This window comes from Bemisia tabaci, chromosome 1 (assembly GCF_918797505.1).
Source record: "Bemisia tabaci chromosome 1, PGI_BMITA_v3".
Taxonomy (NCBI): Eukaryota; Metazoa; Arthropoda; class Insecta; order Hemiptera; family Aleyrodidae; genus Bemisia; species Bemisia tabaci.
The window spans coordinates 44,467,023-44,479,455 of record NC_092793.1 but is presented as its reverse complement, the minus strand read 5'-3'; the positions used below and the strand labels follow the sequence as shown (position 1 = coordinate 44,479,455).

General features: G+C 39.8%; 1 protein-coding gene across 9 annotated transcripts in view; it reads left to right on the top strand.

Moving 5' to 3' along the window:
• The window catches only part of drongo (Arf GTPase activating protein drongo), a 94,228-nt gene that overhangs the window by 68,736 nt on the left and 13,059 nt on the right, over positions 1–12,433 (top strand). For 6 of the 9 annotated variants that reach the window (XM_072301374.1, XM_072301350.1, XM_072301343.1 and 3 more), the window contains exons 7-8: positions 2,240–2,338; positions 7,790–7,873. In XM_072301374.1, coding sequence (XP_072157475.1) covers positions 2,240–2,338; positions 7,790–7,873 — 183 coding nt within the window. The remainder of the gene's footprint in view (positions 1–2,239; positions 2,339–7,789; positions 7,874–12,433) is intronic. The other 3 variants (XM_072301363.1, XM_072301361.1, XM_072301366.1) reach the window with 1 other exon arrangement.

Genomic DNA, 12,433 nt, shown 5'->3' with positions numbered 1-12,433 from the left:
GGTGGGAAATGAGAAACTTATAAGAAATGCGTATTTTTAAAGCTAAAAAATGTAAATTTTACAACATTGTACTGCGAAAAGAAGGCTTATCCATGAGTCAAAACTTTAAATGGAGACTTTTTCCATCATAATTAGTTATTTATGCTTTGTGTAAGAATTGTAAAGTCTACCTGAAAGTTGGTTTTTAAAAAGAATTCCATAAAAATGTGAAGATTTTTAAGACTCAATTATACAAACTTTGCAACGCTGTATCTCGGAAATCAGACAGATACTTAAGCTAAACTTTTTACTGGAGGCTTGTCTTATCATATGGTTTCATACAGGGTTATCCAAATGTCACTGACCACCCCTGTAACTTTTTACCAAATTGAGATAGAAGTTTGAAACTTTGGGAATGTTCCTCGGTCTAAAGTAGTAACTTTTTGGTCCCCCCAAAATTTTGGGGGGCGGCCCCCCTCAAGGGGGGCGGGGGCTAACTTTTTTTTTCAAATGGCAATCCCCCCTTTGTGATACCTCATTCGGAAGATAATATAAAAAGAAAATTTTTGGCGCAAACCGCAGGTCAAAATGTTCATTTTTGACAAAATGGTCAAAGTTCCGGGTCAAAGGCCGGTCAAAGTTCAAAATGGCGGAAATTTGGCATCTCTGATGTTTATAGACGGGTTGGTGTGAAACTCGGAATCCTAGTGTTTTTCGAGATGAGAAAAACGATTCTGGCATTGGTTTTCCAGAAAAGTCAGTCCTTTTCAAAATGGCGGCGGTCAAAATGGCGGCCTCGAGCGGGAAGTGGATATTTGGGCTGCATATCGTTGGATTTGCATGAAACTTGGTATCTGGGGGTATTTCGGCACGAGAAAAACAAATCTTTCATTGGATATCTGAAATTTTGACAATTTCCAAAATGGCGGCGGAAAAATTGCGGGAAATCAGTTTTACGGCTCTTTACCGATGGATTTGCATGAAATTCAATATATCCTGGCGGTGTTTGGCTGGATATAAAGGAATCTTTCATTAGATTCTTGAAATATCAAATAATTTCATGCTAATTCATCGGTAAAGAGCCGTAAAACTGATTTCCTGCAATTTTTCCGCCGCCATTTTGGAATTGTCAAAATTTCAGATATCCAATGAAAGATTCGTTCTTTTCGTGCCGAAATACCCCCAGATACCAAGTTTCATGCAAATCCAACGATATGCAGCCCAAATATCCACTTCCCGCTCGAGGCCGCCATTTTGACCGCCGCCATTTTGAAAAGGACTGACTTTTCAGGAAAACCAATGCCAGAATCGTTTTTCTCATCTCGAAAAACACTAGGATTCCGAGTTTCACACCAATCCGTCCATAAACATCAGAGATGCCAAATTTCCGCCATTTTGAACTTTGACCGGCCTTTGACTCGGAACTTTGACCGTTTTGTCAAAAATAAACATTTTGACCTGCGGTTTTCGCCAAAAATTTTCTTTTTTTATTATCTTTCGAATGAGGTATCACAAAGGGGGGATTGCCATTTGAAAAAAAAAGTTAGCCCCCGCCCCCTTAAGGGGGGCCGCCCCCCAAAATTTTGGGAGGAACAAAAAGTTGCTACTTTAGACCAAGGAACATTCCCAAAGTTTCAAACTTCTATCTCAATTTGGAAAAAAGTTACAGGGGTGGTCAGTGACTTTTGGATAACCCTGTAAGGGCCACACACGAATGATGTCCCCGGGTTCCGGACAAGGGGCCACTTTTTGGAAGGCTCTTTCCTGCTCATATGAAAAACCAGAATCTACTCGAATCAAATTGCGTACCACAATGGTTTTTACAAGCTTCTCAATACGCAGTGTTTCTGCCCCTCTCAGTGTTGTTCAAAGCGTAGAGAACATGCAATTGCTGAGCCGAAGTGCTGATATTGAGGTTATTATATTTTCATACTGCAGTCACAGTAACATTCAGTATGCAATTCAACTTAAGTAAATTTTGGTTTTTTTTTAAGAGTGGGAAGTTCAAATTTAAGCATCAAACATTGTCAATATCTTTTTTAGAAGTTACTCTGAATGGTTTTTTTTTCGTATAAACCGCTTTACCCATGAATTTTGGTGGAAAAACATACATCATGATGCTTAAATTCGCACCTTGTTTAGTGATCCATTGTCTCTTATTGATTTCTTGATTTTTATGCAAGTGATCACTTACCGGATGCAGGATCAGTCTTAAAGTGCCAGAATTAAACTTAACCTTGACTTTTCTCCCAAATTGCAGGCTTGAACAAAAATACCTCTTGGTACTCCTCGTCTGGTTTTGACTCATCCTGTACTGAACCAGAGTCAACTTCATCCATGCCCTGTAATCCTTTTAACAGTAAGTACTTCACAGTATTTCAAGAGGTGTTCTGTCAAACTTCTCATGGTTTTGATACAGACTAAGAGCCGTCAATCTAAATGCACAAGCAAGCGTTATCCATGGTGATTCTTGGCTTTCATCTTGAGAATGAAAAAGTAGGAATGAAGCGAACATGCACTTCCACACAGTTGATGTCTTGAATTAAAGCATGTTCATTAATTACAGTGGCAGCTAGTATTGTATTATCACATGAGCAAAGAAAGTATTTTGTTTCTCCAACCAGGTGAAGTGATGAATTTGTTTTTGTGATCTGGTAGACTTGGCGTAGTGATAGTTAAATTCCTGTGACTTATAATCAGTAGAGTGAGAAATCCTACAACAGGCTGCTGAAAAAGCACATTCTTACTGCTTGGGGCTGGGCAGGAATGGCCTTGACTGTGATTGGCCACAATCTACAATGTCAAAATGACTCACTCTGAAGTGCATGTGTATGAGAAGCTTAAACGCGGGTACATATTTTGACGAAAATGAAAGTGTCTTCATGAATCTCAGTATTTCTGTAATTACATCTCTGTATTATTCACAAAAACCATTCAGGTGTCCCGAAGTTTCATATGTATGTGGGATTGATTTTCGAGAGTTTGAAGTTTTACTCAAACAAGATGATGCTATACGCTTAAATATCAATTGCCAAAGTACAAGACCCTCTATTTCCGTTCGTGACGTTGCAAACTTCATGTTCTTTACATTTTATTTAGAAAACTATTCAACGTAATATCTTGAAAACTTTTGAAATTTCCTCTCTATTAGCATTAGCAGAATATTCTGTGTAAATTTCAAGCTATGGAGTTGGCTTGTTTTCCAGTATAGGTAAAGCATTCAAGCTGGACTTCTGAAAATACTCTAGAATTCATTACCGAAAAGGAGATTGAGCTGTATAAAGTTCATAAAGTTTGATCTGGAGGTAAATGTACTTCCTCTTCCGGCGATGCAGCCTTTAGTAATTGATGTGAAAAGAGACCTCTTCAGAGTTAACTTTCCTACTAATGAAACAATGATTCACAATATTTTGTACTGATTTTTTAGCAAGGTTGATTACCGCGGTTGTTTTACCTGTTGGCACCATGTTCGTTACAAATGTCATCGAATTCATCAGTGTGGTACTGATGAATACCTCTGTCCATAAATAAATATAGTTCACACCTGGGCCCCTACATTAGTGGAAAATATCATCAGAATCGTGCACTTCTGGAAGAAAGCATGAAAATTTCAGGGATTTATCTCTACCCTATAGACATTCGATTTAGACGTAGACCCCAAAAATCTGAGTCCTCTGGGGGGGAGGGGCAGGGGTGTCCCCGAATTTTGGATTTTGAATAACTACTGAACGGCTAATGTTAGCATAATTTTTTTACAGCAGGACGATGGGAAATTTTATTTGGAGCAAAAATGGTTCTGATAACTTTTTCTGTGGGATTGATATTTAAGGCGTGAAACGGGAAAAACCATCGGGGGACGGGGAGCCGGCCGTTCTGAGGCAGATCCGCGCGCTGCGCTGCCTGCCTGGGACGCGCGCGGCGGCGCAGTACGGTGTTACCGACGAAACAGCCGCTTGTCTTGGTTTAATCTCAACGATGCGCAGTTTTAAGAATAATTCACCGTACTGCCTAAATAGTTTTCCACAGTAATATAAGCCCTACTTTTTATAAGTAATACATAAAAACAAAAACAAGCAAAAGGCAAAATACTCCAATGTGAGAGCGCCGAGTCAATAGGAGGGGCCGGTCATCGCGCATCACGCGTCTTGTTTTCTCTGAATACAGAGCTTTTCCGACCTCAGTACAGAGTAAATTACCCTTTCCTCGCGTAATTTTTGTAAAGGATTACATTTTTTAAGATATTAGAGCAAAATAACAAGTTTTAATACGATTTTGACCAATTTTTTTATGACTAATGGAAATGGGATCCTTGATAACTTATCTTTAGCTTATTTTTTATGTTTCTTTCGGTGAATGGGACCATGAGCTGCTTACGTGAGCAAGAATTTTACAAAACTTGACGCAAAGATATTATCTGAAGTGTGAGGAAAAGAAAAAGGGGGCTTCACAGTCCCTTCGCCACAAAGGTTACCAGATTTCCTTCATTTTCCTCTAATATCGTTTTTCGTTCATGTTAGGTAATTGGTTTCTTGCAATTGCATAGATACTGATACATACGGAACATTCCGACAATGTACTTCTCTCCTCTTTTTTCCTCCAGCCAGCGAATAGACGTTTTCATTTGCATGAACTCCCCACTCTTTCAGTTATTCAACAATTATGCATATTTAAAAAAATAGAACAATATATTAAATGAATAATAAAAAAGAAGATATCTGAATACTACTGCTTCTCTTTACTGAGTCACTCTTGAAGATTATTATTGGTATTTACCACAAGACAAAAATGGAATGAGCAGTAAAAAACATCCATGTATATTATCTTTCATTTTGTTCTATGGAGTTTGGAGTGGAGTTGGTAACATTTTTATTGAAAAAAATAAAAATATAGGAGGAAACTTATTTATCATGCAGGTTCTGATCCTTTAAAGAACCTCTGAGAAGGACCAGTACCTCAGGAAGAAATTCATTGCATTTCTTCTTTTTCAACCTGCAAATCTTGTACCAATTTTTTATTTGTATGGAGCTCATAGAAGAGTTCTAGGTATGTCGGAGACAATTTTCAAGAAACGGGACATGCCCAATATGCAATGCACAAGACGTACACCTTAAACTTTATTGTACAGTTTAACAGTGATCGAATTAGCTTCAGAGATTATCAGAAGGTTAATTTCTCGTCGAAATATCAACAAATCAGTCGAAATCAGTAATCAGTTGCAAAATTACCGAGATTGAGGGATATCGTGTGATGCGCGATTTTATTGATGACATAAGAGCAGGATAGGTTCCCAGTATAGGCGCCTCTTCTTATCACTCAAATGGACCGTTTTTGTAGATTAGCGGATATTGGCGGCTAATTATTACTTAATAATATTCCTTAGACTGTACAAGAAGCAGTCAATCAAAGGTTTTTTGAGGCTCTTTTACCCTATCAAGCTGTCTCAAGATTCTTTTGGCGTTTTTTTGGAGCAAGTTTTGAAGGTGGTTTTGATCCTCTTAAGAAAATGCCTGTGCGTAGCAATGATGTGCCAAAATGTTCCTCAAAGAGAGGAGAATAAGCATGTTTTTATGTATACTCATTTTTTTACAAAATTTTGTTCCCTTTGTTAAATGTCTGGCTGAAAGCTGTCTCCTGGGAACTTTAGGGTATGTGAGCACATTCAGATACCATCCTGGTGACGCAACACCGAGAACAAGAGAAAAAAAAAACACTTTAAAATCATTTTTCAGGTCATCGCGGTATACAAAGAAGAATTGTGACTTTTAGCCCCCCCCCCCCTTCCTGAGACAACTGTGCCTCAAATTTCATTCCGTTCAACTGATGTCTGATACGGTTATCTCGGATACTTTAATAAAACTTGACAAACCCATACAACAAAACAATCTGGAACTCCAGCACTTACCCCTTCTCCTTCTGTGGCCGTGCGCTCGCTTGTATACATATACTAGCCGTTCTGGGCGCGCTTCGCGCGCCCGGCACGTCTAGCCAGGGGGCTGCGCCCCTTGGACCCCTGGTCACTCGCTACGCGATTGACATTCAGCTCGCTTTGCGAGCCAATTTTGTGGTGGTTGCGAATTTTTTATCACTTTATTATGAAGATTTCACAGAAAACATTATTAAATTTTCACTTCACAATTAACTTGTAGAATAATAATGACGCGGCAAGAGATAGACTGTATCTTGAAATGGACGGTTCCCACTTAGCAGAAACAGCCATCACCACGAGAAAGTGAGGAACCATCTTTAGCCACTTTTTTTTTTACTCTTCGGGAAATTTTAGTTGCGCTTCCTTAAATGATAAGTATTAATATAAATTCCCCCTTTTTACAGTGTTGTTAAAATAATAAAAAGTTACCCAGTGGGAAATTTCATTTGTATTCCCGGTGGGCCTGCTACTCAAAATTTGAATAAATTTGCCGTTATTCAATTGAGCTGGGCCTATGAAATCCCACATACCCATTAAATTTACTTTGACAGGTTGGGAGTTCGTCTTATGACGCACAATGTCAAAAAACAAATTAATTGTGTCGCCAGACCACACGTTCTGCAATACGTCATCAATTGAAGCTGGATTCATGCTTATTTTATCAAAAATATCCTCACAGAACAAAGGATAGGAAAAGAAATATTAGAACAGAAAGGAAAAGAAAAGACAGAGAAACGCAGAAGAGATTCAAGAAAAGCACAGTATAACAGAGAAAAAAATAAAGAAAAATAACAAAGAAAACGACTCCACTAGGGTAATCTGAGCTCAGCTGCGTGTGAGCATTAGCAAGATAAAATAATAACACCGAGGAGATTTAAGAAAAACACAGCAGAGACCCAAGGAAAACACAGTAGGTAAATCAGAGAAAAAGTACAGTCAAATAAATAAAGAAAATTACTATTGAAGAAATTCTAATTATTCGGAAAATAATTCGCTGGCGTAATCTATGCGTAGCTGCGTGGGAGCATGAGCGAGATTTATCATCAACTGACCGCTGGCCGCCAGGTACCCTGGTACCTGAGTGGGCGAGCGACAATGCGTAAGCGGTGGCATGGTTCGATTGACAGAGTAGTGGGGAACGGTCAAACGTAGGGGAAAGGTTCAGGCTGAACCGTTCAGCACAGCGCAGCGTCAGTCACCGGGTGGGGAAGAGAGGCGGGGAGGGGACACTTCCCCTCGGGTAAAATAGAAAAAGGTGGAATCGCTGAAAGTCTGAATCCTTCGAAGTTTATATTAATGATTACCTGCAAAAGTTAAGCCCTATTTTAAGGCTTTATAGGTAGTATGATATATTCATAATACTTTTAAAACCATGCATCGTTGAGATTAAACCAAGACAAGCGGCTGTTTCGTCGGTAACACCGTACTGCGCCGCTGCGCGCGTCCCAGGCAGGCAGCGCAGCGCGCGGATCTGCTTCAGAACGGCCGGCTCCCCGTCCCCCGATGGTTTTTCCCGTTTCACGCCTTAAATATCGATCCCACAGAAAAAGTTGTAAGAACTATTTTCGTTCCTAATAAAATTTCCCATCGTCCTGCTGTAAAAAAATTACGCTAACATTAGCCGTTCAGTAGTTATTCAAAATCCAAAATTTGGGGGCTCCCCTGCTCCCAAGGGGGCTCAGATTTTCGGGGTCTACGTCTAAAAATCGAATGTCTATAGGGTAGAGATGAATCCCTGAAATTTTCATGTTCTTCCAGAAGTGCACGATTGTTACGCTCGTCGGCCCCACTACAATGACTAGCGGATTTTGAAGACTTCTAGTTTTTCTTCCACTATTCTTTGGTCAACTTTTGATCTTTTCTTATTTTCCTTTTCCTTTGAAGATCAAAGTGGTAATTTATGGAGTCCTCTGAACAGTTCATGCAACAACTCTTTTATTGGAAATCCATTTAGAGTCAACCGAGCAGGTAAAAATTTACTATTGTATTCCTTTTCACGGATGTACTTATGCGATAGGGAACCAAGTGGTAAATTTTTAATAATTACATTTGGTGAGATTTGCATCCTCCATTGCATGAACAACTATAAGACATCTAAATTTTCCAAAAACCTCATTCTAGCTCAGAAGGACAGTGCCTGGCAGGGTTGCCACAGTCAGAGAAAACCGGGAAATGTCAGGGAATTTTAAAACGTCAGGGAAAACCGGGAAATGTCAGGGAAAATGATGAAAATGACGATAATGTCAGGGAAAAATCGTGAAATAGCTATTCTTTGTTTCTAAGATTGAGTCCGAAATCTCAAACAACTAAGTAATGTTGCGTGTTCAGGTTTGGAAAAGGCGATTTTGCGGACGAATTTACATGTCGCCTTGCTCCCCTCACTCTTTCCCTTTCCTTCAGTGGCGGATCCAAGGAGGGAGGGCCATTTTGGCATGACATACGCCCCCCCCCCCGGTCAAAAAAAGAGAAAGAAAAATGGTAAAGGGGGGGATGGGAGAGGGAAAAAAGTGATCCTTGACATTTACTGAAATATTTTAAAGACAGAACTATATAACCTAAGTTTACCAAACCAAAGGTTGCTCAACATTGTAGTAATAAATACTTAGTCCATATACCAGAATAAAATTACACTGAAAGAGGCATTACTCACTAGTCAATTTTTAACTTTCAAATAATGCACAAATTGTATGCTAAAACTGCTTAAAAATGAATCTGGGAGGGCCTATTTTCTTAGAAATTTTCCGGGGAAAGCCCCTGGCCCCCCTTCTTCTGCGGTTGTCCCCCCAGCCTCCCCACTCCGCACCAGGTAATGCCCCCCCTGGATTCACTCTGGATCCGCCTCTGCTTCCCTTCAGTCGCCCCCTTCAAGCCACCTCCTCCTGCGCGGTTTTACCGATGCGTGTGTACCAACTTAACCCTTTACTTACAGGAGTAATGGAAGGGAACCACCTCTCTCTACCTAGCTTCAATAACTCATGCGTTTTTATTCAGTATTGTCCCCCAACCAATCGCTGTCTTTGAATCATTTTCCTACTAACTTTCAGAAGGATGAAACTGTGTGAAGCAATACTAAAATTTGAACTGGGGAAGTGGATTAGTTCATTTTTGCTGTAATTTAGGTGTTCGTGCTTTTGTCTCCATGAGGTTTTATATTAGCAGCAATGCATTGTTTTAGCAGTGTAAAATACAGAGCTTTTCTGGTTTTTAATGTTTTGAAAGTGAAAAATGATTAGCTCAAACTTCCTTTCTTTTCATTCATTTTGCACCAAAGACTCAGTTTTACCTACTATTAGTCCTAAATGGAAGTGGTAACACACCCAGCAAATACTTCACAAATTGCCAAGCATTGCAGGATTTCTACTCTTAGTCTGAGGCAATCAGAGCCTGATGTCAATTTAAACTTTGAGGAGATACAACATGAGAAAGAGGTTGTTCCATCCCCCATTAGATTTGGCCCCCTATCAAATATGATCCATCTTTTCAGGAGTGATACAGTAGCATGCGAGACGTTCAAATATGGCGGTCATTTTGACTTAGGCCCCCCCAGAGAGGGGGGGCGGGGGGTCAAAGACAAAACCCTCAACTGCCTATAACTTTTGAGCGAAAAATCGGATTGAGTTGAACTTTTTTTTAAATGAAAGATCTCAAAAAGATCTATCTGCTGATACCAGAAAAATTGAAAAAAAGTTAAATTTAATGCAAATTTTTAGCAATTTTTCGATTTTTTAGGAGACAAAATTTTCAATTTTGTCGTGTTTCGGCACCGCGCAATGACTCTACTAAAACAAAAACCAGTTTTTTAAATTCTACACTCAATTTCCTATATGATGCAAAAAACCGCATCTTGGGGAAACGTTTAGATCGCGAGCTATGGCTTGTCAAAGGTAGCCCCGCGCTGTTCGCATATCCTCCACGCGTCTGCCACCGATCCTGTTGCCCCTCCTCCCCCATCCTAAATGCAAATTAACATTCTACTACCCAGCTTTCGTATATATCTGCGTTATAGGTACGTGAAAATCCAGCAAGTTCGTGATTTCCAGTGGAATTGATACTTTATTTCGCTCCCCCCCCCCCCCCCACCCGGCCACTGGCACTGAAGTTTGCCCCTGCCTACAAGTTGTAATAGTTTTTTCTTGTGTCTAACTGGAGGTATTTGTTTTCTAGATTGCACGCTAAAATGAACAGAATAGGTATAAAAAAAGTAATTTATTAAGTGAATTGAAAGCAGTTACACAAGGATACACACAGGTTACACAAGGAGGTTGGGAGGTGGGATAAAAAATTACCTCAATTCGATTTCGTAGTCACAGGGTGCTACATCAGCAAAAACATGTAACAAGAAAATGTTTATAATTCTTTTTCGCACAATATTTGGAGCACAGTGGCCGGGTGGGGGGGGGGGGGGAGATATAAAGCATCAATTCTACTGGAAATCACGAACTTGCTGGATTTTCACGTACCTATAACGCAGATATATACGAAAGCTGGGTAGTAGAATGTTAATTTGCATTTAGGATGGGGGAGGAGGGGCAACAGGATCGGTGGCAGACGCGTGGAGGATATGCGAACAGCGCGGGGCTACCTTTGACAAGCCATAGCTCGCGATCTAAACGTTTCCCCAAGATGCGGTTTTTTGCATCATATAGGAAATTGAGTGTAGAATTTAAAAAACTGGTTTTTGTTTTAGTAGAGTCATTGCGCGGTGCCGAAACACGACAAAATTGAAAATTTTGTCTCCTAAAAAATCGAAAAATTGCTAAAAATTTGCATTAAATTTAACTTTTTTTCAATTTTTCTGGTATCAGCAGATAGATCTTTTTGAGATCTTTCATTTAAAAAAAGTTCAACTCAATCCGATTTTTCGCTCAAAAGTTATAAGCAGTTGAGGGTTTTGTCTTTGACCCCCCGCCCCCCCTCTCTGGGGGGGCCTAAGTCAAAATGACCGCCATATTTGAACGTCTCGCATGCTACTGTATCACTCCTGAAAAGATGGATCATATTTGATAGGGGGCCAAATCTAATGGGGGATGGAACAACCTCTTTTCCAAAACTTCTTAATAACAGGCCATTCAAAGATGTAACTTCCTTTAGGTGCTGGCAGTGACAAAAAACTAGGTGTATGTGTATAAATTATTCACCATAAAACTTAAATGTTTTCAAGAAAAGTATTTCAAATTATGTCTTTTTAATTATCCTTCATACCCTCAGATGTCAGAGAAATTTATCAAAATTTGTCAGGGAAATATCAAGGAATTTCATTTTCTAAATTCTGTGGCAACCCTGGCCTGGAGAATCCTGAAAATAGAGAATTGAATTTTGCTGAGAATTTTTTCTACGCAATTGAGGCATATCGGAAATTTTAGTAGAAAATCTCGGAACCAAATAGTACACACAAAAAGACAAAAGCAATGAAACTGAGTATTGGGTTGGGAAGAGGGGGGGGGGGGGTGTTGAGGACTGTTACCAATTGCATGTACTGAGAAGAGTAAACGGGTACACTTCTCATAGGAGGTGGGTCTAGAACTGCAACACACAAGCAAAGGTCTGCGTAATGTGCTGGTTTTCTGTAACTTTTTCCACAGTTGCGGTTCAGTTGAAGCATCGAAAAAATAAGTAAACTTTTTTACAAAAGGGGGAGTGTTATCAAGCAAAAAATGACGTAATTATCTGAAGAGGGGTGGTTGTGCAGATCTGTATGACGGGTGCTAGTAAAAAAGTTATCATGGGGCTTTCTAAGAATTTTCTTCTTTGGAGAGGGGGAGGGGGCTACATTTGTGACGTAATTTATGGTCAACCACAAGCAAGAAAAAACAAATGAAATTGATACTGGGCCATTAGACAGGGTATGAACCTTAAACAAACACCATGTTATATCTTTATTGTTCTGAATAATTAACATTATTTCGTTCGTTTGGGTTTTTGGGGGTTTTTTGCCGGGTTTTTGTTAAGTGGAGTTTTTCATATTTACCCGCCAGGTTTTTTTGGGCTGGAGAAAATAGGGCGAATCCTGATTTCGTACGGTGGGTACGATCGAATAATGGCCAAAACCCTGCACTTTTTGATTAGAAATTGCCGCTTTCAGGGATCATTTTTATGGTCATAAGAAGCCCTTTTAGAAGGGGAACCACTCTGGGGTCCGTGCAGGAACCAAGATGGCGGCCGTTAAAGATGGCCGCTAAGCGTTTTTTCAGCGCGCTATATCTCGGAAACTTCGTGTCCGATTTTCGTTTTCTTGGTCTCGTTTTGAAGCTGAAATGCTTCTACAAAAGTCTACCTCGTAAATTTTTTTGCCTAAAGCACACATGAATGATCTTTAGGAAAATTTTGAAATTTCACCCAATTTTCAAAAGCGCCTAATTATTTAATACGCGAGAAAATGGGTTTTTTGCCATAAGTAACGACGATGGGAAATTATCTCACATTTATTTGATACCAAAACAATTTTTTTGCGTCAAAAAATGCACCTGCCAGAGCAATTTAAGTGAAGCGTCGCGGCACGCGGTGCGCGGTGAAAACGGCAGAATACGG